This window comes from Spea bombifrons, chromosome 2 (assembly GCF_027358695.1).
Source record: "Spea bombifrons isolate aSpeBom1 chromosome 2, aSpeBom1.2.pri, whole genome shotgun sequence".
In the NCBI taxonomy this organism is placed as follows: Eukaryota; Metazoa; Chordata; class Amphibia; order Anura; family Pelobatidae; genus Spea; species Spea bombifrons.
In genome coordinates, this window is record NC_071088.1 from 123,855,017 (window position 1) to 123,882,055 (window position 27,039).

Below are 27,039 nucleotides of genomic sequence, written 5' to 3' on the forward strand. Positions count from 1 at the left end.
ATATATATACTTACAGCCATTTTAATTCATGTAAGTGACTGAATACACCCTCCTCTAGGCTAACAATGCAGTTGTTACTAAGATATCTGAAAGAAGAAAAAAGCTTATAAAACATAGAGACAACAAAAATAATAATAAAATATTGGAATATTTTCTTTCCTGGTGGGTACCTAGGGTGTTATAAAACATTAGCATATGGATTAGGTTAACATATAGTTGGGGGTACGAGTAGCACCCTTTTTAGTTAAAATTAAGATAAACAATGGGCCACCAAAATAAACTGGTGGCCAAAATACCTTCAACTTTTTTCCCCTAGTTAGGAATATATTGCAAGGTATCAGAGGATGTAGGATGTATTTTTCAGATCTTAACCATTGACCAGTCCATCCCACCATTCTATCTGATCCAGCTCATCTTGAACATTCTATCATCATTCCATCCGACAAAGCTTTATCTGCAACATTTCTTTACCGATCAATTACCATTCCATCTGACCCCCATCATCCTGAACCCATCTCACTATTCAATCTAACATGATATTAAACATTCTCTTATTCCATGGGCCTAATTTACCTTGGGCGTTCAGTCACCATTAAAGTTAACTCATCTGTTATTGTACATTCCATCTAATCTAATTTAACTCGAGCATCACGATTCCATATGACTCAGATTACCATGAACATTCCATCCAAATGATTTCATCATATACCATCTGACCCAGTTTACATTGAATACTCTGTCCCACCAGCCCATCTCACCTTGAATATTTGCTCTCCACACCAGAGCCAGTCACTCCCACAGTAAGCAACACTTCTCTATGTCATGCATGTCAAAAGTACCTGTTTATTACCATAATCCCAAAATATGTATAAATTTGAATAATGGCACAGCTAACATATAATATGAATGTAGTGCATACCGGATAACCATTAAATAAAATGGAATGTGACAAATACTGAAACAGGTGATTCTTTGCAACCCTATTCCAAAATATGACATCACGCGCTAAATCAACATATTGGAAAATGGTTTGGAAAAAAAAAACTAAGTAAAAGTGATAGAATACAAATACTGCAAACAAATATATCATATTGAAGTAAGAATGCAGGTTTTTAGGTTTAATTTGAAATGTAATAGTGTATTGCAGTTAAAACCATTAATTTGGGCAATACATTTATGTTTTCAGACTTGCTTTAATGTTACTTACAATCTTTGAAGCCGATATAATCCATAAAAAGCTTTCTGAGATATGTTTCTTAAACAGTTGTGTTGAAGAAACCTAATGGGATACATAAGGGATACATGAATTATTTCAGAATTTTGTCTTCACTGATCATTAACTGCATATGAATTTGTGTAATTAAAGGAAAAAAAATATACTGTATATAGTTAATTAATTTTACCAATCCAGAAATTCTATTAAATTAATTTGAAATATTTCCAAATTATTCCTAGCTCCTATCTATATGTAAACTAATTCCGTGTTGCGGAGTACATTTTTTTAGAACTATTTTAATACCAGCATTCAATATTACTCATGACCAGGTAGACCATATACATACATTGGAACATCTGTGCATGCCACCTTTCTTGTTTAATTTGTGCTCTGGTGAAAAATGAAATGCCCCCTATATTTTATTATTTAGATTTTAGGAAGATGGTAGAATATGAAAATACGTTAAAGGAGACATTTATCGTTGCTTTGGGGGTGACATTTTGGTCCAATTACTAAACCTTTTTAGCTAAATATTGCTATTCACCACACAATCTAATACTATGAAAACTGGATTATAAACCAAACGTGAGTGATGGACAATCTGATGCCGAAACTAACTTGATATCAGATTCTGCAAACAGAATTTAGTGAATTTTAGCACTGCATCAACCCCTGTCTAATTCAAGCAGCTCTCTGGATCGGTTTCTTTACCGCAAGGCTTTGCCTAACACTGAAGATGAGATGTAACGTTTCACCATGCGCTGGCTGGACTTGTTTATACTTTGCGTTATTCACTTCATGTTTCCAGCCACTAGTGGCCGCCCTTGGCACTCAGAACCACTCTGACTCATTATCAGGTCCAGCTGCAGTTGATTCCATGATCAAGACATCCTTCATAAACCTGCCCAGCCCTGCAGTCAAAGCCTTGACATTAACGTCTGAGGACTACCTGTTTGGTTCTTGCCGTGTTCCAGTACCTTGCCGTGTTCCAGTACCTTGCCGTGTTCCAGTACCTTGCCGTGTTCCAGTACCTTGCCGTGTTCCAGTACCTTGCCGTGTTCCAGTACCTTGCCGTGTTCCAGTACCTTGCCTTGTTCCAGTACCTTGCCTTGTTCCAGTACCTTGCCTTGTTCCAGTACCTTGCCTTGTTCCAGTACCTGCCGTGTTCCTGAGTTGCGGCCTGCGCCCCACTAAGTGGACTCCCAAGTAGAGTACCCTGCAAGCGGGCAACCTGCCGTGTGCCCTGCAAGTGGGCAACCTGCCGTGTTCCTGAGTTGCGGCCAGCGCCCCACTAAGTGGACTCCCAAGAGGAGTGCCCTGCATCGCGACTCCCAGGATGACTGCCAACTGGCGGACTACCCTGGTTGAGTGCCCTGCAAGTGGGCAACCTGCAGTGTGCCCTGCAAGTGGGCAATCTGCCGTGTTCCTGAGTTGCGGCCAGCGCCCCACTAGTGGACTCCCAAGAGGAGTGCCCTGCATCGCGACTCCCAGGATGACTGCCACTAGCGGACTACCCTGGTTGAGTGCCCTGCAAGTGGGCAACCTGCCGTGTGCCCTGCAAGTGGGCAACCTGCCGTGTGCCCTGGAAGAGGGCTTCTAGTCGTGTGCCCCGCAAGAGGGCTTCCTGCCGTGCTGTGTGCCCCGCCAGTGGGCTTCCTGCCGTGTGCCCCGCCAGTGGGCTTCCTGCCGTGTGCCCCGCCAGTGGGCTTCCTGCCGTGTGCCCCGCCAGTGGGCTTCCTGCCGTGTGCCCCGCAAGTGGGCTTCCTGTCGAGTGACTTTCTTTGTAAATATTGTTGTACCACCATATACAATACAACTCTTAATCCTGATCTTCTGTCTGTGGATTATTCCTGCGCCTGTCTGTAACAACCCCCAGGCCATCATGCATCGTGGGGTACAGACAGAGCCCCTCGTATCCCCTGCACCTGGGCTCCTTATCTATCTGTGTCCTCGGTTCGTGACAGAATGTCAAGGCCAATACAAGGAGTCCGCGGGGATGCCTGCAGTATTGGAATTAGTGGTGAACACGAAGACTCAGACACAAAGAGACCACAGGTCCGTAAGCATCCGGAGGCTGCTCCTTGCGGTGGGGGTATGTAACGTTTCACCATGCGCTGGCTGGACTTGTTTATACTTTGCGTTATTCACTTCATGTTTCCAGCCACTAGTGGCCGCCCTTGGCACTCAGAACCACTCTGACTCATTATCAGGTCCAGCTGCAGTTGATTCCATGATCAAGACATCCTTCATAAACCTGCCCAGCCCTGCAGTCAAAGCCTTGACATTAACGTCTGAGGACTACCTGTTTGGTTCTTGCCGTGTTCCAGTACCTTGCCGTGTTCCAGTACCTTGCCGTGTTCCAGTACCTTGCCGTGTTCCAGTACCTTGCCGTGTTCCAGTACCTTGCCGTGTTCCAGTACCTTGCCGTGTTCCAGTACCTTGCCGTGTTCCAGTACCTTGCCTTGTTCCAGTACCTTGCCTTGTTCCAGTACCTGCCGTGTTCCTGAGTTGCGGCCTGCGCCCCACTAAGTGGACTCCCAAGTAGAGTACCCTGCAAGCGGGCAACCTGCCGTGTGCCCTGCAAGTGGGCAACCTGCCGTGTTCCTGAGTTGCGGCCAGCGCCCCACTAAGTGGACTCCCAAGAGGAGTGCCCTGCATCGCGACTCCCAGGATGACTGCCAACTGGCGGACTACCCTGGTTGAGTGCCCTGCAAGTGGGCAACCTGCAGTGTGCCCTGCAAGTGGGCAATCTGCCGTGTTCCTGAGTTGCGGCCAGCGCCCCACTAGTGGACTCCCAAGAGGAGTGCCCTGCATCGCGACTCCCAGGATGACTGCCACTAGCGGACTACCCTGGTTGAGTGCCCTGCAAGTGGGCAACCTGCCGTGTGCCCTGCAAGTGGGCAACCTGCCGTGTGCCCTGGAAGAGGGCTTCTAGTCGTGTGCCCCGCAAGAGGGCTTCCTGCCGTGCTGTGTGCCCCGCCAGTGGGCTTCCTGCCGTGTGCCCCGCCAGTGGGCTTCCTGCCGTGTGCCCCGCCAGTGGGCTTCCTGCCGTGTGCCCCGCCAGTGGGCTTCCTGCCGTGTGCCCCGCAAGTGGGCTTCCTGTCGAGTGACTTTCTTTGTAAATATTGTTGTACCACCATATACAATACAACTCTTAATCCTGATCTTCTGTCTGTGGATTATTCCTGCGCCTGTCTGTAACAACCCCCAGGCCATCATGCATCGTGGGGTACAGACAGAGCCCCTCGTATCCCCTGCACCTGGGCTCCTTATCTATCTGTGTCCTCGGTTCGTGACAGAATGTCAAGGCCAATACAAGGAGTCCGCGGGGATGCCTGCAGTATTGGAATTAGTGGTGAACACGAAGACTCAGACACAAAGAGACCACAGGTCCGTAAGCATCCGGAGGCTGCTCCTTGCGGTGGGGGTATGTAACGTTTCACCATGCGCTGGCTGGACTTGTTTATACTTTGCGTTATTCACTTCATGTTTCCAGCCACTAGTGGCCGCCCTTGGCACTCAGAACCACTCTGACTCATTATCAGGTCCAGCTGCAGTTGATTCCATGATCAAGACAGCCTTCATAAACCTGCCCAGCTCTGCAGTCAAAGCCTTGACATTAACGTCTGAGGACTACCTGTTTGGTTCTTGCCGTGTTCCAGTACCTTGCCGTGTTCCGGTACCTTGCCGTGTTCCAGTACCTTGCCGTGTTCCAGTACCTTGCCTTGTTCCAGTACCTTGCCTTGTTCCAGTACCTTGCCTTGTTCCAGTACCTGCCGTGTTCCTGAGTTGCGGCCTGCGCCCCACTAAGTGGACTCCCAAGTAGAGTACCCTGCAAGTGGGCAACCTGCCGTGTTCCTGAGTTGCGGCCAGCGCCCCACTAAGTGGACTCCCAAGAGGAGTGCCCTGCATCGCGACTCCCAGGATGACTGCCAACTAGCGGACTACCCTGGTTGAGTGCCCTGCAAGTGGGCAACCTGCAGTGTGCCCTGCAAGTGGGCAATCTGCCGTGTTCCTGAGTTGCGGCCAGCGCCCCACTAGTGGACTCCCAAGAGGAGTGCCCTGCATCGCGACTCCCAGGATGACTGCCACTAGCGGACTACCCTGGTTGAGTGCCCTGCAAGTGGGCAACCTGCCATGTGCCCTGCAAGTGGGCAACCTGCCGTGTGCCCTGGAAGAGGGCTTCTAGTCGTGTGCCCCGCCAGTGGGCTTCCTGCCGTGTGCCCCGCCAGTGGGCTTCCTGCCGTGTGCCCCGCCAGTGGGCTTCCTGCCGTGTGCCCCGCCAGTGGGCTTCCTGTCGAGTGACTTTCTTTGTAAATATTGTTGTACTACCATATACAATACAACTCTTAATCCTGATCTTCTGTCTGTGGATTATTCCTACGCCTGTCTGTAACAACCCCCAGGCCATCATGCATCGTGGGGTACAGACAGAGCCCCTCGTATCCCCTGCACCTGGGCTCCTTATCTATCTGTGTCCTCGGTTCGTGACAGAATGTCAAGGCCAATACAAGGAGTCCGCGGGGATGCCTGGAGTATTGGAATTAGTGGTGAACACGAAGACCCAGACACAAAGAGACCACAGGTCCGTAAGCATCCGGAGGCTGCTCCTTGCGGTGGGGGTATGTAACGTTTCACCATGCGCTGGCTGGACTTGTTTATACTTTGCGTTATTCACTTCATGTTTCCAGCCACTAGTGGCCGCCCTTGGCACTCAGAACCACTCTGACTCATTATCAGGTCCAGCTGCAGTTGATTCCATGATCAAGACAGCCTTCATAAACCTGCCCAGCTCTGCAGTCAAAGCCTTGACATTAACGTCTGAGGACTACCTGTTTGGTTCTTGCCGTGTTCCAGTACCTTGCCTTGTTCCAGTACCTTGCCTTGTTCCAGTACCTGCCGTGTTCCTGAGTTGCGGCCTGCGCCCCACTAAGTGGACTCCCAAGTAGAGTACCCTGCAAGTGGGCAACCTGCCGTGTGCCCTGCAAGTGGGCAACCTGCCGTGTTCCTGAGTTGCGGCCAGCGCCCCACTAAGTGGACTCCCAAGAGGAGTGCCCTGCATCGCGACTCCCAGGATGACTGCCAACTAGCGGACTACCCTGGTTGAGTGCCCTGCAAGTGGGCAACCTGCCGTGTGCCCTGCAAGTGGGCAATCTGCCGTGTTCCTGAGTTGCGGCCAGCGCCCCACTAGTGGACTCCCAAGAGGAGTGCCCTGCATCGCGACTCCCAGGATGACTGCCACTAGCGGACTACCCTGGTTGAGTGCCCTGCAAGTGGGCAACCTGCCGTGTGCCCTGCAAGTGGGCAACCTGCCGTGTGCCCTGCAAGTGGGCTTCCTGCCGTGTGCCCCGCCAGTGGGCTTCCTGCCGTGTGCCCCGCCAGTGGGCTTCCTGCCGTGTGCCCCGCCAGTGGGCTTCCTGCGGTGTGCCCCGCCAGTGGGCTTCCTGCCGTGTGCCCCGCAAGTGGGCTTCCTGTCGAGTGACTTTCTTTGTAAATATTGTTGTACCACCATATACAATACAACTCTTAATCCTGATCTTCTGTCTGTGGATTATTCCTGTGCCTGTCTGTAACAACCCCCAGGCCATCATGCATCGTGGGGTACAGACAGAGCCCCTTGTATCCCCTGCACCTGGGCTCCTTATCTATCTGTGTCCTCGGTTCGTGACATGAGCACATGGATATGCAGTCATATTTGGGCACCCAGTTGACCACACAATAATGCATCCATACCCCACTATCCTCATATATTAAAAATATACAGTATTTAGTTATTGCACATAGTGTTTACAGCAAAATGTATTAAAGCATGTTGAACTTTAGCATAGGATGGCAAATCATGATTTGCTAGAGGTTCAGAAAACAATGCAACGGGTCTAGAGTCTAAAACTTTACTTAGCACAAGCTTATAGGTCAATAGTCAGTATGTCCTCCACCAGCCTCCCTCACTGCCTTTAGTTGGGATAGGGCCTTAATACATAACTTAGTCAAATTCCATGTCTTCAATACGTCTTGAAGGTTTGTCATGAATATATGCTGAATGAAGCTTTGGTGCAACTAATATGTTCCATTTACCCTGAAACAAAACATTATGCTGGGAATAAAACACACGTCATTTGGACTAAGTGTGTGTTCAGGGTCTCTCAGAAACAGAACAATGTTAGCTTCTAGGATGACCTCTCTAAAATATTGTCCATCTCATGATTCCCCTCTTTCCTTTTCACATAGCCTTTTCACTGTGAAAACACACACATATGCAGATATAGGGTTTTTTTTATTTTTTATAATTTTTGGAATTGCTCATCCATGCTTTTAAGGAGTACAAACAGAGTTTGCTGCATGGCTATCGTCAAGGCTATAGGCTCCTAGCAAATGGTTATTTTCCACCCTGTATGTTTATAAGTCAACAAATGTGAGCTGGGTAATTTATGCAGCTGACACAAACTGCAGTGATTACAAGTTTTAGATTAAACCAATATTAAAGTGATCTTTAATGCTAACTTTTTTTGAAGTGAATATTTTTAATGAAATGTATGCTTTCCATAAACACGTCCTATACACAGAAGTGAACTCATTTGCTCCAAACATTTTTTTTTGCTAATTAGCTACTTGCAAATTGAGGGAAATGTTAATTTACCAATGCTTTCAGAATAAAACAAAAAAACAAACATTAGAAAGATGGTTAAAACGCTTCTGAAACTCAAATATTCATAGAGATCAGCAACCCCTGCCTAACTCTTAGCCAAGGAAGTGATTATAGATGCAGAAATTGTCATCGTGACCTATATGCTTTGTGGGTCACTTACCTTCGCAATGACATATGTTTCCATGTAAATGCTTTCCACGCCAAGCATTAGTAATGAATATCCCATTATACTAGAGGTAGCAGATCATTTTTGTATTTTTTTCTGTGGTCCCCATGGATGTTGAACATCCATTATAACCACTTCACTCAGTGATTATACTAATTAAAGCAAATCCGCTAGAGTTTTTGCATTTCTACTTGATCTACTCTTCAGCCGAAGCATTCGGTATTTGTAATGATATTATCATATTATTTACATTATGGCTCACACACACTAGGTTGTATAATACACAGTTTAACTGATTTAACTGAGTACATACTCACAGCTTTTTCAAGCCATTGTAGCCAATAAAGACCTCATCTTGAAGCTTGCGAATCTTGTTTCTTTTAAGAGACCTAAAAACAAGTATTTGTAATGAGATGATCAAGGATCAAGAATTTTATGACAATTACCTTTTCATACGTACAAAGTCATACTTAGATGGTGTGGCTGCTGCTTCATAGAAATATTATTACATATTGCATTTGTGGAATTACAAACCGAAAATATACTTAATACACCAAAAATAATAATAATAATAATAATAAAATATATATATATATATATATATATATATATATATATACCATATATACACTCAAAATTGCTGGGCAGAAATAAGAATTTTTGCTTCAACATGCCGAAGATGCAAAGAAAGGAAAATGCGTCCATAAAGATCCATTAAAAATAATTAAAACATTTTCAGACAATACTGCTTACCAGACACTAGAAAGTAGTATCTGTAATTTCTGCCACCTGACAAACTCTGTATTCCAACAGATACATCAATAACTAATAAATAAATAAAATGACTTTTTTACTTCTAATTTAATTTTTGCCAAATATTACATTTTACAGTTCTATACACTAAATATATTGCGTGTTTGTGTTTACAGATTAAAATAAATAGCATGCATGTATTATAAACCCACATTATGTGTATACCTTGGGGCAGCCAACTTAAGTTCCTGTTCTCAAAACTGGGAGAAAATTAATAGAAAATGCATTCGTTTTTAGCCTCCATCTGAGGTAACTTTCACAAAGCACTGATAAAGGTGGGAAGAAATGTTCTGTTTCCTAAAATGTCACAGATCTTGTGATATATAGATCATCAAAATGTCAGAAGTGGGACTTTATTAACCCAACTCTGTCCAGGATCTGTATAATTATTCCAACCCATTAAGTTATCTCTTAGGAAACATAGAAATATAAAATTTGATGGCAGATAAGAACAATTCAGCCCATCTAGTCTTCTCATTTTTCCTGATGTAAGACTTATTCAATGCTTGATCTTGTCTTAGATTCAGGATAGCTTTATGGTCTATCCCAAGCATGTTTAAATGTCCTCACTCTATTAGCCTCTACCTCTTCTGACGAGAGACTGTTTCATTTACCGTATTTGCTCAATTATAAGACGAGGTTTTTTTCAGAGCAAATGCTCTGAAAAATACCCCTCGTCTTGTAATCGGGGTCGTCTTCTAATCAGACCTCAAATGAGGTCTGACTATTAGACTAAGATCCAGATCCCCCGCATCGCTGCAGGGGACCTGGATCTTCCTGTGCGGTAACCTCAGCTGCTGCCGGCGTCTATCACCGAGCACCGGCGAAAGTGCCGGCAGCAGCCGAGGTTGCATACGTGCGTACCTTCCTGCTCCCGGGATAGCCCGCCCACTGCGGGGAAGCAGAGCCGGTTGTGAAGATTGCTGCAGGACCGGGACCCGGAGGCACTGTGCCGTCCCAAAGCAGATCCGGTAGACCTCTTCAATTTTCGGGAGGAGGCGGGGCCTAGCGGGGTCACACAGCGTCATGCTGAAATCCCGTGGGAGCTGCAGCAAGCGCCTGCTGAGGCATCGCGGTGAGTGAAGTGCCTGAGTATATTAGTGTCTGGGTAGGTAGGTAAGTGTCTGGGTGGGAAGTGTCTCAGTGGGTAGGTAAGTATCTGGGTGGATATATTAGTGTCTGGGTATGTAAGTGTCCCCCTATATGCCACTCTGTCCCATGATATGCCTTTTAACCCCCTATATGCCAGAGTGGCATATAGGGGGTTAAAAGGCATAACATGGGGCAGAGTGGCATATAGGAGGGTATAAGGCATGCCTGGGGGCAGATGTGCATAACTGGCGGCAGATGAGCATAACTGGGGGCAGGTTGGTAAATAAAAGGAAATTAAAAAAAAAAAAAAAAAATAGACATGAATTATTATTTACTGGTAAAACTTTTTTCCTATAGGGTCGTCTTATAATCAGACTTTTTCTTTTTTTCCTAAATTAATATTCAGATTTTGGGGGGTCGTCTTATAATCAGGGTCGTCCTAATCGAGCAAATACGGTATTTACCAGCCTCTCTATAAAGCCTCTGACCTCGTTTTAACATGTCTCCTCCTTTGAAATAAACTTCCCTTCAGGACTTTTTAAAATCACTTTAAACATTAAAATGTTTCAAAATCTCCTCTTCCTCTTCAACTTGCTCCAAGTTATATACATATTAAGATTCCCTACTCTTTCCTGATCATTTTAATCCTGCAAACCATTTTGCCGAATGTTCTTCTGGAGATGGGGGTCTCCAGAACTGTACACAATAGGTGAGGCCTGGCCAGAGACCCGTAAAGTGGGGCAATCACCTCCTTCTTCCTGCTATTAATGCCTCTTCCTATGTAACTCAGCACCCTGCCCATTGTAGTTTGTTGGTTCAGATAGCCTTTCTACGGATAAGGAGAATGGAGCTTAATTCTAAAATCTGTAATGTTGGTTTACTTATTAAAATGATGAAGTTAGCTGGCAGGCAATTTGAAGGGCAAATCAATAATGGATGGCCTGATGATTATAATGCTGTATATCCTGTGGCACATCGGTCGCAGGTAGGCACACTTAACAGTGTTAAGGGGTAGTCAGCCTCCAGTCCGTTGCTAAAAATTGGACATTTATATGTCAATCTCTGAAAAAGATCATTCAGGCTGCCGGTTTTCCAAACACTTGTTATAAGCAAATGTTTAGATACCTTCACCATAAAGTTTAGCAGGGCAAGCTTGGACTTGAAGTTTGTAATAACTAATAGCCCTTTTACTAGAGAGGACGAGTCTGAGATATACCAGAGCCAGCTTAAATGTCTCTTATTATGTTTCTCATGAATTAATGAATGTTACTACTGGTGCTGCTGGTCCATCCAGTTTTGATAATCAAGCCAATCCTGGGTCCAGGTTCAGCCATGGCTTGGCTCGTGCTGTACACTGGTCGGCTTGTCCACCACTACAATGATGACAACTAGACCGTAAATCTGTCTTAAGAAGGGACCACACAGGTGCCATTAAAAATTAGCACCTCAGCTTTGCCACCCTACATTATAGACTAGAGATAGAATATTTAAGCTTCCACTTCATGGTATTATTTTTCTATTCTATTTTTCTATATACAGCAGGATGAGATAAATGCCCCAGTACATGTCGCCTGTCTAACCCAGGAAGAAGTGCAGTGCCGCCTAAAAAAAATCAAAATAGACAAATCACCAGGTCCAGATGGCATTCACCCCCGCGTTCTAAGGGAGTTAAGTAATGTAATAGACAGACCCCTATTTCTAATATTCAAGGACTCTATAGTGACCGGGTCTGTTCCCCAGGACTGGCGCATTGCAAATGTTGTGCCAATATTCAAAAAGGGGACAAAAAGTGACCCGGGGAATTATAGGCCTGTTAGTTTAACTTCTGTTGTATGTAAACTGTTTGAGGGTTTCCTAAGAGATGCTATTTTGGAGTATCTCAATGAAAATAAATGTATGACTCCATATCAGCATGGGTTTACAAGGGATCGGTCCTGTCAAACTAACCTGATCAGCTTTTATGAGGAGGTGAGCTCAAGACTGGATCAGGGAGAATCGCTGGATGTCGTATATCTTGATTTTTCCAAAGCATTTGATACGGTGCCACATAAAAGGCTGGTACATAAAATGAGAATGCTTGGGCTGGGGGAGAATGTGTGTATGTGGGTAAGTAAATGGCTCAGTGATAGGAAACAGAGGGTGGTTATTAATGGTACATACTCTGAGTGGGTGACTGTTACTAGTGGGGTACCACAGGGGTCAGTTTTGGGTCCTATTCTTTTTAATATATTTATTAATGACCTTGTAGAGGGATTGTATAGTAAAGTATCAATCTTTGCAGACGATACTAAGCTCTGTAGCGTGGTTAACACAATAGAGGACAGTGCACGATTACAAATGGATCTGCATAGGTTGGAGGCTTGGGCTGGGATGTGGCAGATGAGGTTCAACACGGATAAATGTAAGGTTATGCACATGGGGAAGAAAAATCCAGGCTGGGAATATGTATTAAATGGGAAAACACTGGGGACGACTGACATGGAAAAGGACTTAGGAGTCTTGGTTAACAGTAAATTTACCTGTAGCGACCAGTGTCGGGCAGCTGCTGCTAAGGCAAATAAAATCATGGGGTGCATCAAAAGGGGCATGGATGCCCATGACAAGGAAATCATTCTACCATTGTACAAGTCACTAGTCAGACCACACATGGAATACTGTGTACAGTACTGGGCACCAGTGTACAAGAAAGATATAGTGGAACTGGAGAGGGTTCAAAGACGGGCAACCAGAGTAATAAGGGGAATGGAAGGACTGCAGTACCCAGAAAGATTATCAGAATTAGGGTTATTTAGTTTGGAGAAAAGACGGCTTAGGGGGGACTTAATAACTATGTATAAATATATAAGGGGGCAGTACAGAAATCACTCCCAGGACCTATTTATACCCAGGACTGTATCTATAACAAGGGGACATCCTCTACGGCTGGAGGAAAGAAGGTTTCTACACCAGCACAGACGGGGGTTCTTTACAGTAAGAGCGGTGAGACTATGGAACTCTCTGCCAGAGGAAGTGGTAATGGTAAACTCAATAAAAGAGTTTAAAAGGAGCCTGGACGTGTTTCTTGAAAGCAATAATATCACAAGTTATGGATAGTAGATTAATAGGGACAGAACGTTGATCCAGGGATTTATTCTGATTGCCATATTTGGAGTCGGGAAGGAATTTTCCCCCTGGTATGGGGCAATTGGCATCTGCTTCATAAGGGTTTTTTGCCTTCCTCTGGATCAACACGGTAGGGACACAATATGTATATAGGTTGAACTTGATGGACTTTGGTCTTTTTTCAACCTTATGAACTATGTTATGAACTATGTTATTATCCCAAGGCACAAGAAGAGATTGTTTTAAAAGAACATTTTAATCTCTTGAACATAGAAGCTGGTCTGACTAATCTGAATGTATACTAACCAGAATTAGAGGAATATAGATCTCTACTTACAAAAGGGTAACATTGCTTGACACGTACGGTATTGCTTCTAAATTGGCATCTGCACACTCGAGCTCAGTGTCTTTGCACTCACACATTTCAGGGAATTGGGTGAGACCTAGAAGCAATTGACAGTAATCAAATTCACTACAAGCGCCATTTAAATTTGTCATTTTAAAAATATTAACACATACATTAATAATTTGCTTTCTTTCACATCATACAATTTTATCTTACTAGTAGTTTATTCATTCTGTGCACATGCATGAATGGGCCGAATCACTCTCCTTTATATTAATCATCCATTACATCATGTTGATGTGGAACTGTTACATCCCAGATTATCCCACACCTTAATTCTTACACCTATATAAATCAAATTTTTTCTAGAACAATTACCTTTTCTCTTTTATGATATGTCATGTGTTACAAATTCATGAAATCATCACTAACGGGCGATTGGAAGGAAAGGAGAATTGACATGAAATGTTCCTGGCTAAGAAATGGTACATATCGGAGCTGGAAAATAATAAGTAATGTTTTTCAGTGCTGGATTGAATTATGGCTATACCTCAAATGGGAAAGTACACCCGCAAACATAGACTAAACTTTTGTTTTAGGTTAAATATAACATTGTGTTCCAAAGTATTTATTTAATTAAAAAATGTCTGCACTCTCTAAATGCAACAAATACTGAAATTATATGACGATGGAAAATATGAAAATATATAATTTCTGACTTAAGGTCGTCCAAAATTAACTATTTATAATGTCTATAATATGTAAAAATGTAAATATGATAAATGCATGTATATGTGTACAGACATGTTTTGTTTAGTTCCACTTTCTACTTTATACAGCGCAGTATCATTGACATAATGATAATCAAATAACTGGGGCCTGGACTGGGGGTAGAGAAATTGCCCTGGCATTTTAAGGTTGTACCTTCAGTCGCGGGGTAGATATGTGCTATTAGTTGTAACTCTACATAATCCCCTGTCTGTAATTTATCAATATTTATTTTCCAACAGTACAGTCGGTGAGAAATTATATAAATTAAATTATATTACAGGGAATACTATAGTATGTGCACATAAACACCACTTAACATATTAGACTTTACAGACAAAGTGGTAAGACCAACTATTATTATCCGTAACGTATCTCTCTCCTTCTGCCCCTGGTTCATCTACAGAAAGTGTGGTTGTACTATTGGCTGTAAACTCCTATGCCGTTTTTTTTAATTTTTTTTAATTTTTTTTAATTGAGGTAACTGTAGTACTCATCACTATTAAGACAAATTATAATATTACTATATTAATGACAAATTATTATATTGATTGTAAAAAAGAAATCTGAACAAGCGTGGCCATCACAGGCATCACCCATCATTTTTGTCTCGAGATTTTCTATTCTTTTAAACACTAACTATACCTTTAAGACGCTTAAGCTTTCTCAATGTATTTCACTTTCCATTTCCCACTGTCCTTACCTTCTCCTGTTTTTTCAATGGCGCCATAACTTCTATGAGGAAGGTAAAATTGAGTTCCTTTGTGCAGCTTCAATTAGCAGATACTAGGGTAAGCAAGTCATAAAGAAAATCGCTTTGGATTTGCTGTCCGCCACCAAGGACAAGCTGGCATTGAGCAAAGTAGGTTTTGGTTTTTTTTTTAACTTTTTGTGTGTTCTGCATTAAACCTACCTTTCAAAAATACTTACCTTAATGCATTGGGGTAACGCCTACGGTTAAATAATTTCCTCATTATTTCTGTGTCCACTGGCTTATGTCTGGCTAGCTTCATTCTCTCTTTTCTTTCACCTTTATCTAACTGTCCTACTGCTTTTTTTTTAACTTTCCCTGTCATGGAAGTTAATACATGAATGATTAACTGAGAGGTAAAAATGTCTGCCTTCATAGAGGAAAGTTACAAGACTTAAATATGAGAACTTTTTTTCTAAAACCGATGACATTTTGGGGAAGAGAAAAGTATGAGATGAGAAATATGAGAGAGTATATTGATCAGGAGTATCATTTGCCAGCTTGCTATCCTTCTCGAATAATCTCCCTTCAGGCAAACGCCACGTAATTAGTTATTAGAGAACCATAATATCAGGAGAAAATGCCATAAAATAATGTCTGGCCTGCACATTTAGGTGCATATGTTTATACTTTGTAATTTTTAATTAAACACACAAACAAAGAAAAAAGCTTTACTAAGCCGCATGTTGCTTAAAAAACTTTTCTTGATTGCTGCTTTCTAATATCAACCAGTCAGCACCGTACACTAATCTGCTTACACAGGACGGGGTATGAAGAGCATTACACAAGTTTTATATAAATTGTAGATTTTACTTTAGTGAATCACTAGTGCCTAGTGTTGAACTGACCATGACCTGATAAGTAGCATCTAGAGACGTGTGCCATTAGGCACTCCCTTTAGGCATTCCCTTTTGGGTCTATTCACTAAGAAGTTGAGTGGTCAGTCAAATTAAAGGTTAACTCAACCAGACTTGACTAATGTTGCAGGCCCTCACATGCTAAAAATTGCAATACAAATAAGTTAATATGTGAGTAGTATTTAAGGACAGGTGAGTTTCAGATGAAGGTATGTGAGTTTCAGGCGAGGGCATGCGAGTTGATTGACTTATGCAATTTTGCTAACTTGCATGCTCCCGTAGCTTACTGGCCGCAATGCTTTGTCTTCTGTTACATTTATATAGATTCTTTTAATGTTGCTATAATATTTTTACCTAAGGACACATTATACCTCTGTACTATTACCAGATATCTAGTGGTATTTTCTTCACAAAAAAATTAATAACACAATCACTAAACGTTGGTAACTTAATTGTGTTCAGCTGATTGTGTCTTGTACAGGAAATCAGAGCTGCAGTGCTTGTAAAAAAAAAACAGGAAATGCATGCAAATAACTGGTTTCAATAAATATTAACGATAAAAGGTTGCATGCATATTAACATGCTATTTAAAAATTGTTATGAGGACGCAGTGTGCTAATGTACTTTGTCGCTAAAGCATTTTAATATATATAGCAGGAATACCAAATTGTAGAAAAAATTGGACATTTTGTACTTGACAATGGCATGCATAATTGCCAGTGATTTGTGAGTGTGCCTAATACTTCCTTGGCACCATATTTTAACCCTGTTCCTCTTTACAGAAATCTCATGTTTAACAATTTGATCTTGGCCGAGAGCCTGTACTAAATGTACATGGGTGTCTGTTATATTGTATAATTTATAGGTTTCACATGATTCATTTTATTTATTCTTGTGCCTAATTAAGTTTTATGCACTTCACTATACACAAAGTTGTTAAGTTCAACTAACCACATGCTAGTGAATTAACAGCATATACATTACGGAATCAATTATTGTTTCTTGACATCTTGATGGGCAAAACGTGTCAGGGGTGTTCTGGTGTTTGAGGGCACTATCAATGATGTCATATATCTCCATGGAACCAGATCAACCTAAGAGTGGGGACCTGGCGGTCCACTAAGAAGGCAAATGGCCACCTCCACTTTCAGGAAAGCTGAGGTCAATCATGTCCTAGCTGTTGTCTGGGTGTTTTGTGACACAACAGTTATGTTATGACAGCTGCGAGTTTCTACCGGTACTCTGAAACTCAAAAGAGGGTTTTAAAAAATGTTAAAAATTAATTATGTACCAATGCATTGAGCCACAATATATTTCTTATTATGTAACCGCTAAATCGTTTCATAGCAATCCTTTTTAATGTCCTGCGTACTGGAATAATCACTTCAGAGATATTCATGCCAACCTGAAGCAGAAAGACAATTGACTCTTACTTTACAATTCTAGTTGGTTAATACTTACAGCAATCTTGTGGCTCTGTCATCTCACTAGCTTTTCCATGGACTTCATCGAAAATATTTGCCCATCCACTGTTATCTCCTAAAAACAAAAAATACCTCAATGAGAGATTTGCAGTAAGCATATACAAGCATTTCTGAACACAGAGCCGGGTGATTAACTGGACCCTCAGGTTCTTTACATATGTTAATCTTTTTCCTATCTCTCTTCAAATGTGGCCTTATATCTCCATGTTTTAAAGAAGCCTTACTCTGATCTCACATTCCCATCAAACTATCACTCTATTTTCTCACCCTTGCCTCCAAACTACATTTAACTTACAAATACCCAACATTTTGCCACTGCTATACTTATACTCTGGAATTTCCTACCCCAATCAGTTAGACTCTCTCATACTCTAACATTAAACGCTCACTAACAGCCTACCTATTCAGAGATGCATATTGTGTTTGCAGTCACAAAGTTTTCTGTGTTCACTAGATGGCGCTTATGAGCATAATTGTCAATGTATTTTATTCCCATAATGCATTGTCACAAGTCACTTACATAAAGGATTGAATGGTCTTGTCATTAGAAGTCATAAAGTTATCTCTGAGAATCATAAGCCATCTGATTAAGAAAATTCAAGATACAAACCCCTCTCTTAGTTCACAAGCAAGCAAAAGTGGTATGTAGGTGTATTTCTGTCTAATTATGAGTTTCCAGTCATGTGTTTTTTGATGTAATTGATTGTATGTCTGATGATTATCACCCGTATTACAATCAAATCTTCCTCACCCAAGAAGTTCCCCTCCTTCTGTCCTATTCACCCTCAACTACCTAACAGATTATAAGATCACAAGAACAGCGACCTATTCCCCATATGTACTAGTATGTCTTAATGCCAGCAACACCCTGAGCATATCAAAAATAGTTTTCCTGGAGGCACAATTGTCCAACAAAAACAGTCATTTTATATTTGTTTGCTTTGTTATAATAGAAAAATCTGATTATAACAATGTTGACTTTATTGAGAAATATATTTCAAGAGGCTGATTAGTAGTAAAGTATCTGACACATGAATGGGATTTATCTTATTCATTGATTTGTTTAGTTCATAGAGTTTTGTGTTCAGTTTAAAGTGAATCACTTTTTTTTTTCCAAATATTACATTTACATTTCAGAACACTAAATAAAACTATGTGATGTAATACATTGTGAGTGCAATGGTTTAAAATGCGGCTTTTTTTGTAAGGTACTTTATTCAAAATGTATTAAATATATTAAGGTTTGCTCAATTTTATGTCCATAATTGTGCTTGTATAATCTAGAATATACTTTCACCCCATCTGTGGGGTTAATGTTCTGTGTCTAAGCATGCAGCCTGGAATCACAGGTACCCAACACCACTGCTAACAAAAATAAGCATTATTCCAATAGGATTTACTTCAGATTTTGTTAGAGCTGTTTGGACGCCCATACCGCTGGATAATTCATACTTTCCAGGACTTCTATGGACTGTGTATTGCTTCCTATCTAATTCATTAACAGGTAGATGTGGTCGGATTGTTACGTTTTCTTGAGTTCTTCACTTCCATTTTTTTGAATTAAAAGTTTTTCAAACTATTTATCACAACTTTAGTGTAAGAATTGGGGACACTTTTTATACATAGCTTGGGGGTGTATTCTTCTATATTTGAGACACAAATCGATTGCTGGGCCAGGAATTGGGACATTCTCCTTGAACCGTCTGGAGTTTTTTGTCCTTTTCTTTTTTGTTTATAAGTACAAAAAGTTAATGGCACAGGAACATTAACCTTACAGAGTGAGTTAGAGTATATTCTAAATTATATAAGCACAATCATGGCCATCTGATTGAAATAACCTTAAGCTATTTTAAATACCATAATATATTTCAATTATTATAATCATTTTCTTTTCTGTTTATGATTGTAAAATGATTTAGTCAAGCGAAGTCATAATTACAAACATCTTTCAATTATGTGAGAGTATATTTACCGCAGTAATCTTCATCCGCTCCATTCTCACAGTCCTTTACTCCATCACAATGAAAAGCCCTTGGAAGGCAGACTGTGAGATTTCCACATGGGAAGTAACCCATTCTGCACATGGGATCAGTAACAGAATCTGGTAATAGGGAGAAAACAAAACAATTACATTTGATTTACTGCTATTATGTTAATTTGGAAAATCATACACATGCTATACACACATCAAATGCCAGCAGATCCTGAAAGAACTCCCATAGTCATTTAGGTTGAAAAAAGACATATAATCCATCAATTTCAACCATTCCACAAACCGATATTAATTGATCTTGAAGGAGGAAAAAAAATAACCCACAGAAATAGGGTGACCACATTTCCTAACTGCCATTCAGAGACACTTACTTTGACGAGTGCATTGCATCAAAGTTACGCTCAGGACTGTTGAAAACTTAGTCGCCAGCACATTTTCAGTATTTACGCAATGTGACAATAAGCAAACCCTTCCACATTAGTAACATAAGGCATCAGCTCAGCACCTTTTGTCTTTAACTCTAATACCTAAATGTGTATTTATTGTCACTTCTTGCACATTGCAAGAGTTTTTTGCTTTGTTTTACAAAGCCGTAAAAAGAATGACCGTCCATGTCAAAATTGATTTTCACCCGATGTTCAGACTTTATCAGCCCAATGCTGCATCTATTCCTTGTGTCAGAACAGCACAATCCCATCATGCTGAAAACTCTTTCAAGTGCTGCATTTGAGCAAATGGTGCCATGTTGCTTCCCAAACAGCTAAACAATGACATATTTAAACCCACACAGCTAATCAGTGCAACATTGGTTCCCAGTGCCATCTTGGTCCCAAACAACTAAAGTGTCATGTTTGTCAACATTTTAACAGAACCATGTTTGTCCTAAGCTTCCCAGTGTCACCTTTGTCACTGCTTTCTAGTTCCATCTTTGTCACTAAACAGCTTCCCATAGTCATCTTTGTGCCCAGTTTCCCATAGCCATTTTTGTCACTAAACATGGGACTATGGAAAGCTGTTTAGTGACAAAGATGCCTATGGGAAGCTGGAGACATAGTTTGTCGCCAGTTTCTCATAGCCATCTTTCTCCTCAGTTTCCCATAGCCATCTGTGTCACTAAACATGGGACTAAGGGAGTTTGTCCCCAGTTTCCCATAGTCATCCTTTTCACTAAACATGGGACTATGGGAAGCTGTTTAGTGACAAAGATGCCTATGGGAATTTCCCATAGCCATGAAAATCATTGAATGGGGCTGGTGCCACCCAGGAAAATTGTGAAGCAGCGCTAGCTCAATTCTCTTTCAGAGAGCTCTTATTCCGGAACAATACATTGTCCCAGATTGAAACTGCCTGGGATGTGTAGCATGAAGTCCCATTGCGGGACATGTGGTCACCCTACACGGAGATACTTTTGTCATCTCAAAGGGAAAAAATATATATAGTCCCAGGCAGTGGAACTCAGCCTTAATTAACATTACCTTTTCTTCTTTTAATTGTGATAACCCTGTATGCATTTCATATCTAGAAAAAACATCCAAATTTGTTTGAACATATTGCTTGAATTGGCTAAAACAACAGTAAAAAGAAACCTTCTTTAATCTTAAGGGATGCCCATGTGTTGTCTGGAAGGTGTGATTTATAAAGAGATCTCCAAAAGGATCTCTGTGTTGAACATATTTGTAAAGGTTTATCATGTGTCCATGAAGATGTCTTTTCTCTGGAAAAATCAATCACCATTTGGACAACCTTTCTACATAGCTGAAATTTCTATTGCCAGTATATAATTTTTGTACTTGTGCCCAAAACTGCACTGCATATTCTAGATGAATGCTTACCAAAGATTTATAAGGAAGCAAAATTATGTTTTGATTCCTTAAACATTTTCCCCTTTTAATCCATGCCAGAATCTTACTTGGCCTAGCAACAGCTACTTGAGATTGTGCACAGCTGCACAGTCTATTGTCAGTAAGAACACCCAAATCCTTTTCCATAGAGGATTTACCAAACACACAACTTAGAGTATAATAAGCATTTTATTCTTACCCAAATGCATTATTTCACATTTATCTACAGTTAGATCAGGAAATATTTGGACATTTCATTATTTTGGCTCTGTACGCCACCACAATGGATTTGAAATAGAACAACTGAGATGCAATTGAAGTGGAGACTTTCAGCTTTAATTCAAGGGGTTAAACAGAATATTGTATGAAATGTTTCGGAATTGCAACCATTTTCATACACAGTCTCCTTATTTCAGGGGCTTCAATGTAATTGGACAAACCAATAATAAATAAAATGTAAATTGTTTGTTGAGAATCCTTTGAAGGCAATGACTGCTTGAAGTCTGGAAAGCAAACGCTGGTTTTCCTCCTTTTTAATGCTTTCCCAGGCCTTAAGTTTTATCTTTAGCATGCAAAATGCATGCTCGATTGGGTTTACATAAGGTGATTGACTCGGCCGTTGCAGAATATTCCACTTCTTTGCATTAAAAAACTCCTTAGTTGCTTTCGCAGTATGTATTGGGTCAATGTCCATATGTAAAGTGAAGCATCGTCCCGTCAACTTCGGTGAATTAGGCTGAATCTGAGCAGAGAATATTTGCTCTGAAAAAACCTTGTCTTACAATCGAGCAAATACGGTATATTACAAAATTTTGTATTGAATATTGATTGCTACGGATCTTAACATGAACAACACGTCTACCGCACTTCTTATTTAGACCCAAGTCACTAAGTTTTTATGTTGAAATTAATGTGTTGATGAAATGACAGCGCTAAGTTAGTAATTGATTCTGCCACAGTTCAGTCGCTGAAAACGTGATATCTTCAGCAATTTTGAGACGCGTCATAAATCAGGCACAGACATCTAGAATTCAACCTTTAGCGTACTGGCAGTTTCTATAGTACCGACTGACTGATACCATGTCAAACTGGAAATATAAATGTTCCTCCCTCTCTGCTGGAAGGAAGTTATTAAAAAGGACAACAGCAGCTGTATGAATGTCCTTTATGTATCGTTGCATACAGGGCAACTCAGACAGCTGCCTGGGGCACCTGGATCATGACTGCACCGGTGTGCTGATCAGATCTAGGCCCCATGCTCACACCACTCCTGCTCCCAGTTGCGCAGGAGCTTGCACAAAGAAAAGATAAAGGCCATCCAGGAGGTTAGAGGGAGAAGGAGGGACGGGAGAGGTGTCAAAGCTGTGAGAGTGAAAAAACAAGAAAGCTGTGAGAGTTGGAGGAGCTGGAGAGCTTTGATGGAGAAAGAGCAATGGATGGAGACCTATAAACAAGGCTGTATCTTGCCCTAGACAGCACTTTGCAGTTGGTGGCACAAGAAGCTGCCCCTACCCAGAGCCAGCCCTTACATGAGACTGGGGGGTTCCTTCCTGATAGATTTATGGAAAAAAGAGAAGCATTTTTAGACCTTTTTTTCTCTACGAATCCATCTGCATTACTGGCCACTCAGTGCACTTCTGCAAAAAAATGGAGCCACTGGGACAGCCTTTCCCCTATTCCTCTAATCGGTAGGGAGAGGATGTGCCCGGAAGCTCTGCCCTTTTACAGAAATAAACATGGAGCATACATACCAGGAGGGGCCGGAATAAGGTGCCTCTTATCAGTCCAAAATTGTTAAAAAAGGGTTACTTGACCCGGTGGTTAAATGAAACGCTGTTCACAGCTGGAAGGAAAGCTGCAGTTGACATAATGGGGTGAGTGAGTGAAGGAGCGAGAGGGAAAGGCATGTATGACTCTATGTACATTAGCATGTACATGTTTGCATGTGAGCATGTGTGTGTGTGTGTCAGCATGAATGTGTATGCATCTGTGTGTGTGAATGGACACGTTTATCACTGTTAAGCTGTTTGGAAGCAAAGATGGCTCTGGGAAGATGTTTGAGGACAAAGATGGTACTGGGATGCTGTTTGGGGAAAAGATAGCAGAGACAGACTGGGCAGAAAGAAGCCACTGTTAAACTGTTAAGCTGTTTGGGAACAAGGTGGCACTGTTTGGGGACAAACATGGCACTGTTAAGCTGTTTGGGGACAAACATGGCACTGTTAAGATATTTTGGACAAAGATCTCAGAGACAAGCTATTTGGGGACAAATATTGCACTGTCAAGCTGTTTGGGAACAAAATTGGTACTGTTAAGCTGTTTGGGCAAAAATATGGCACTAGCAAGCTGTTTTGGCACAAATATTACAGCGTTAAGCTGTATGGGGGCAACAGTGTCATACACAAGCTGGTTGGGCACAAAAGATGCCACTGCTAAGCTGTTTGTGGACAATGTTGAGACTTCTAAGCTGTTCTGGAACAACAATGTCAGAGACAAGCTATTTGGGGACAATGTTGGCACTTCTAAGCTGTTTTGGAACAACAATGTAGAGACAAGCCGTTTGGGCACAAAAGATGGCACTGTATATTTGGCACAAATGGTGTGTAATTGTACAGTAACAGCAGTTGCTGTTACACACATCATGCTTGCATAATGGACTGACCATGTGCTAATTCAACCAAATTGAGCATGGACAAGGTAGGTACTGTTAAGCTGTCTGGGGACAAATATGTCACTTGGAAACTATTTGAGGACAAAGATCACACTTGGAAGCTGTCTGGAGACAAAGATGATGCTGTTACGCTGTTTGGGCACAATATGGTACTGTTAAGCTGCTTGGACACAATATGGTACTGTTAAGCTGTTTGGGCACAATATAACAGCTCTGGTAAGTTGTTTGGGTACAAACATGGCACCATTAAGCTGTTTGGGCACAAACATGGCACCGTTAAGCTGTTTGTGGACAAGTATAAACTCTTTAGAGTATTGCACAAACAACATGCAGATAACATTCATGGTCTATATTTTGGGTTCCCAAAATCAAAATGATATTTTGCTAGCAATCTACTAGATTTATTTATCTTTTCTATTACACTGTTGTCATATTACACATACATATGGTGTACATTACATACATAATTGGTGCATTAAATGTCTCGGCCTCTCCCTTTATAAGCTAATTTATGGTCATAATGGACAAAATTAATGTTGACATATTCCGTCTTTGTCATCCTGTCCTATTTTTTTTTAATAGCTTCAGGTCTGTGCTACATTTACAGAGCAGTGGTCTGATATTGTATATGTGGTAATTGCAAGAAGAAATGAAGACTTAACCAAACAATGAATTTTATTTCACTGTTGTGACATTCAAAAAAGGCAATGTAAACATGAAAATGTACAGTTATGCAAGCAGGTAGGTCACGTACAGTTGCTTACTGATATTAAAACTTTCTTTCCAGTCCATTTTGCAGTCCAGCAACTTGACTTTTGATTCATTATGTTACACCTATGTCTTTTTATCAATGTTTTCTTTTTCACTTACAAATAGCCAGAGCAAGCATCTCCAGTGAGAGACCTCCATTCAGTGTACAATAATAAAAAAGTTATCACATGTGATTGCAATAGTAACTTAGTATATCACATAACTGGATGGGCTTACTCCTGTGCAACTCCAAGCCATTGGCATCTCAGCCATGTATACCAAAAAAAGGAAATCCAATTGGATAAAAACAACTCCAGTGTATAAGTGGTGTGTATGTGTATCATAAGGACTACAGAAGTGCAAAAAAAGTAATCCTATTTATTAAACAAAATACATAAATTTATAGCTCGAAACAATTTCTAAGCTATACACATTCTAAGCTATACAAAGCACTTAATCATAGGTGGATTAAAGCGTTTGTTTTATTGGGTCCCTGGTTTTGCTTTCATTCCCTTATGTTTATGTATTTTGCTCAAGGGATTACCTTTTTTGCACTTGTTGTGGAATCCTTATGATACACGGAATTTCGTATCCCTTATCTGCTGGAGCTGTTTTCATCATAATTAACCTTAATTGGCTTCAACTGTGTAAAAAAAAATCACACAGTAAGTGATTCAACAGCCTGATTAAACCCCGTAGAACGATCAAACACTATACATATTTTTTTTTATTTTAGAACTTTTAAAACCTCTTATTGGGATAATCAAAGAAACATAACATGAAGTAAGAACCAAACCAAAAACACAATACGCATCACTATGCAACAGTCGGTCATTTGTCCGTGTCAAAGTCTGTAAATGAACATAGGGATCCCTAGTAAAGGTCAGTCCACTGTACGTCTGTCAACAAAGTCCACCAATGTAGAAATAGAAACGGGAAGGGTTATACACCAGAGGATTCAAGAAGCCAGCGTGTCAGTCGGGTCCTGTTCATGCAGGAGTTGCGTCATGTACCAAAGAGTTCTGGAATGCTGATTCAACATGAAGTCTCGTGGCAAGGGGTGACGTATTGATGTATACTTGCCAGGTTTAAAAAAAAACAAACTTCTTAATTGGGAACTACAACATACGAAAAGGTAGAACAATTTTGCTCTAAAGAGAGACCTAGGGGGTGTGAGGGCACTATCCAATGATGCAAAATCATCTTTAAACCTTTAAAGGCTATAAGGATACTATAAGGGTCGCCTCTTTAAGTCCATCCAAAATTAAAACAGGAATGTGATGTAAACAGGCAGTGTAGTAAATTGGCATTTGGGAGGGCGCATTTGGAGCAGCAAGAAGTAGGGGAATTGCCCATAGTGAAGCTAAGAGATGGGGAAATGTACACTCGATAATACATTTTGTAAAATATTTCCTTGTAAAACCTGTCAATAGGTTTTTCGTCAAGTTGGAGGTATGGAGAGTTGGGTCTAATGTCAAACAGCATTTCTATACCATAGGGATAGAATTGTGGTCCATAGGGATTCGGGAAAGTCTATATAGTTCCATGGTAGAATATCCTGAGCATGTAGCCTCCCCAACTAAGGGCTCCAATGATTTATTCCAATCAGAATTTGAGAGCTAAAACTTTGGATTTAAAGGTAGTGCAATATTGAAATGGGGAAATGAGGAAACTTTACCCTAATAGAGGACTATGAGGTCCTTTCAACAAAAAGGCGGACAAAGGTGATGCACAGGCGGCTTCATTGTAAGAAAGGAGCCGATGCACAGCCCCTCTGAAAAATGGGTTTTAATAAAAGGTATGGACAATGGAAAATGCACTCATATTGATAGTTTAGAGTGTAGGGCCTGCCATGCTGTATATTGTGGGGATGCATTTAGTGGTAGTACTGATGAAAATATGCTAGATGAAAGGGCGATAACACTTCATCCTAAAAAATGGGTTCTCCACAAGGGTCACAAAGGCTTCACCTTTTACTTGGCTCCACATAAAACATACTCAAGGGCTGACTAAGTCTTCCCCGACAAGATCACCCTAAAGTCTGCCCTACAATGCTGCATAGGCCTAATATTGTGGTCATACCATACTGCTCGCTCTGAGCTATACCCTTTTGACAACAAGGGAGTCTGGTGACTGAATGAGAGCATAATTTCTTGCAAGTATATGAAAGAGTAGCTAATGTTACAACTAGAGGAATATGTTACCATGAATGCCCTTCCTGAGACCTCCCATGAGTTCTTATGGAATGCACATAAGGAGGTCATTGGAGGGAGCCTAATCAATATTGATATTATTGATATTATACATATTATACTCAGCAAGACAGAGGAAGGAATGGGGAGAGGGCCTTTTGGCAAGAGTCACATGTCACAGAGTATACACCTTGAAAAACAGAATTTATGCTTTGACAGTTAAAGCAGACATACTAATCCAAGGATAACAAAGCAAGTATACTTCTTACAAACAAACTCCACATAAGGGAGGCTTGGTCACGTCCGGCATCAATGCCTGGAGTATTTCGCCCAATACTATAAAGATTTATA

At 41.2% G+C, this 27,039-nt stretch overlaps 1 protein-coding gene across 1 annotated transcript in view; it reads right to left on the reverse strand.

Annotated features, from left to right (window-relative positions):
* Positions 1–27,039, reverse strand: part of RXFP2 (relaxin family peptide receptor 2) — a 92,971-nt gene that overhangs the window by 14,167 nt on the left and 51,765 nt on the right. The window contains exons 2-7 of the mRNA XM_053456370.1: positions 19,214–19,342; positions 17,219–17,296; positions 13,373–13,478; positions 8,346–8,417; positions 1,208–1,279; positions 15–86 (exon numbers count right to left, since the gene is read on the reverse strand). Coding sequence (XP_053312345.1) covers positions 15–86; positions 1,208–1,279; positions 8,346–8,417; positions 13,373–13,478; positions 17,219–17,296; positions 19,214–19,342 — 529 coding nt within the window. The remainder of the gene's footprint in view (positions 1–14; positions 87–1,207; positions 1,280–8,345; positions 8,418–13,372; positions 13,479–17,218; positions 17,297–19,213; positions 19,343–27,039) is intronic.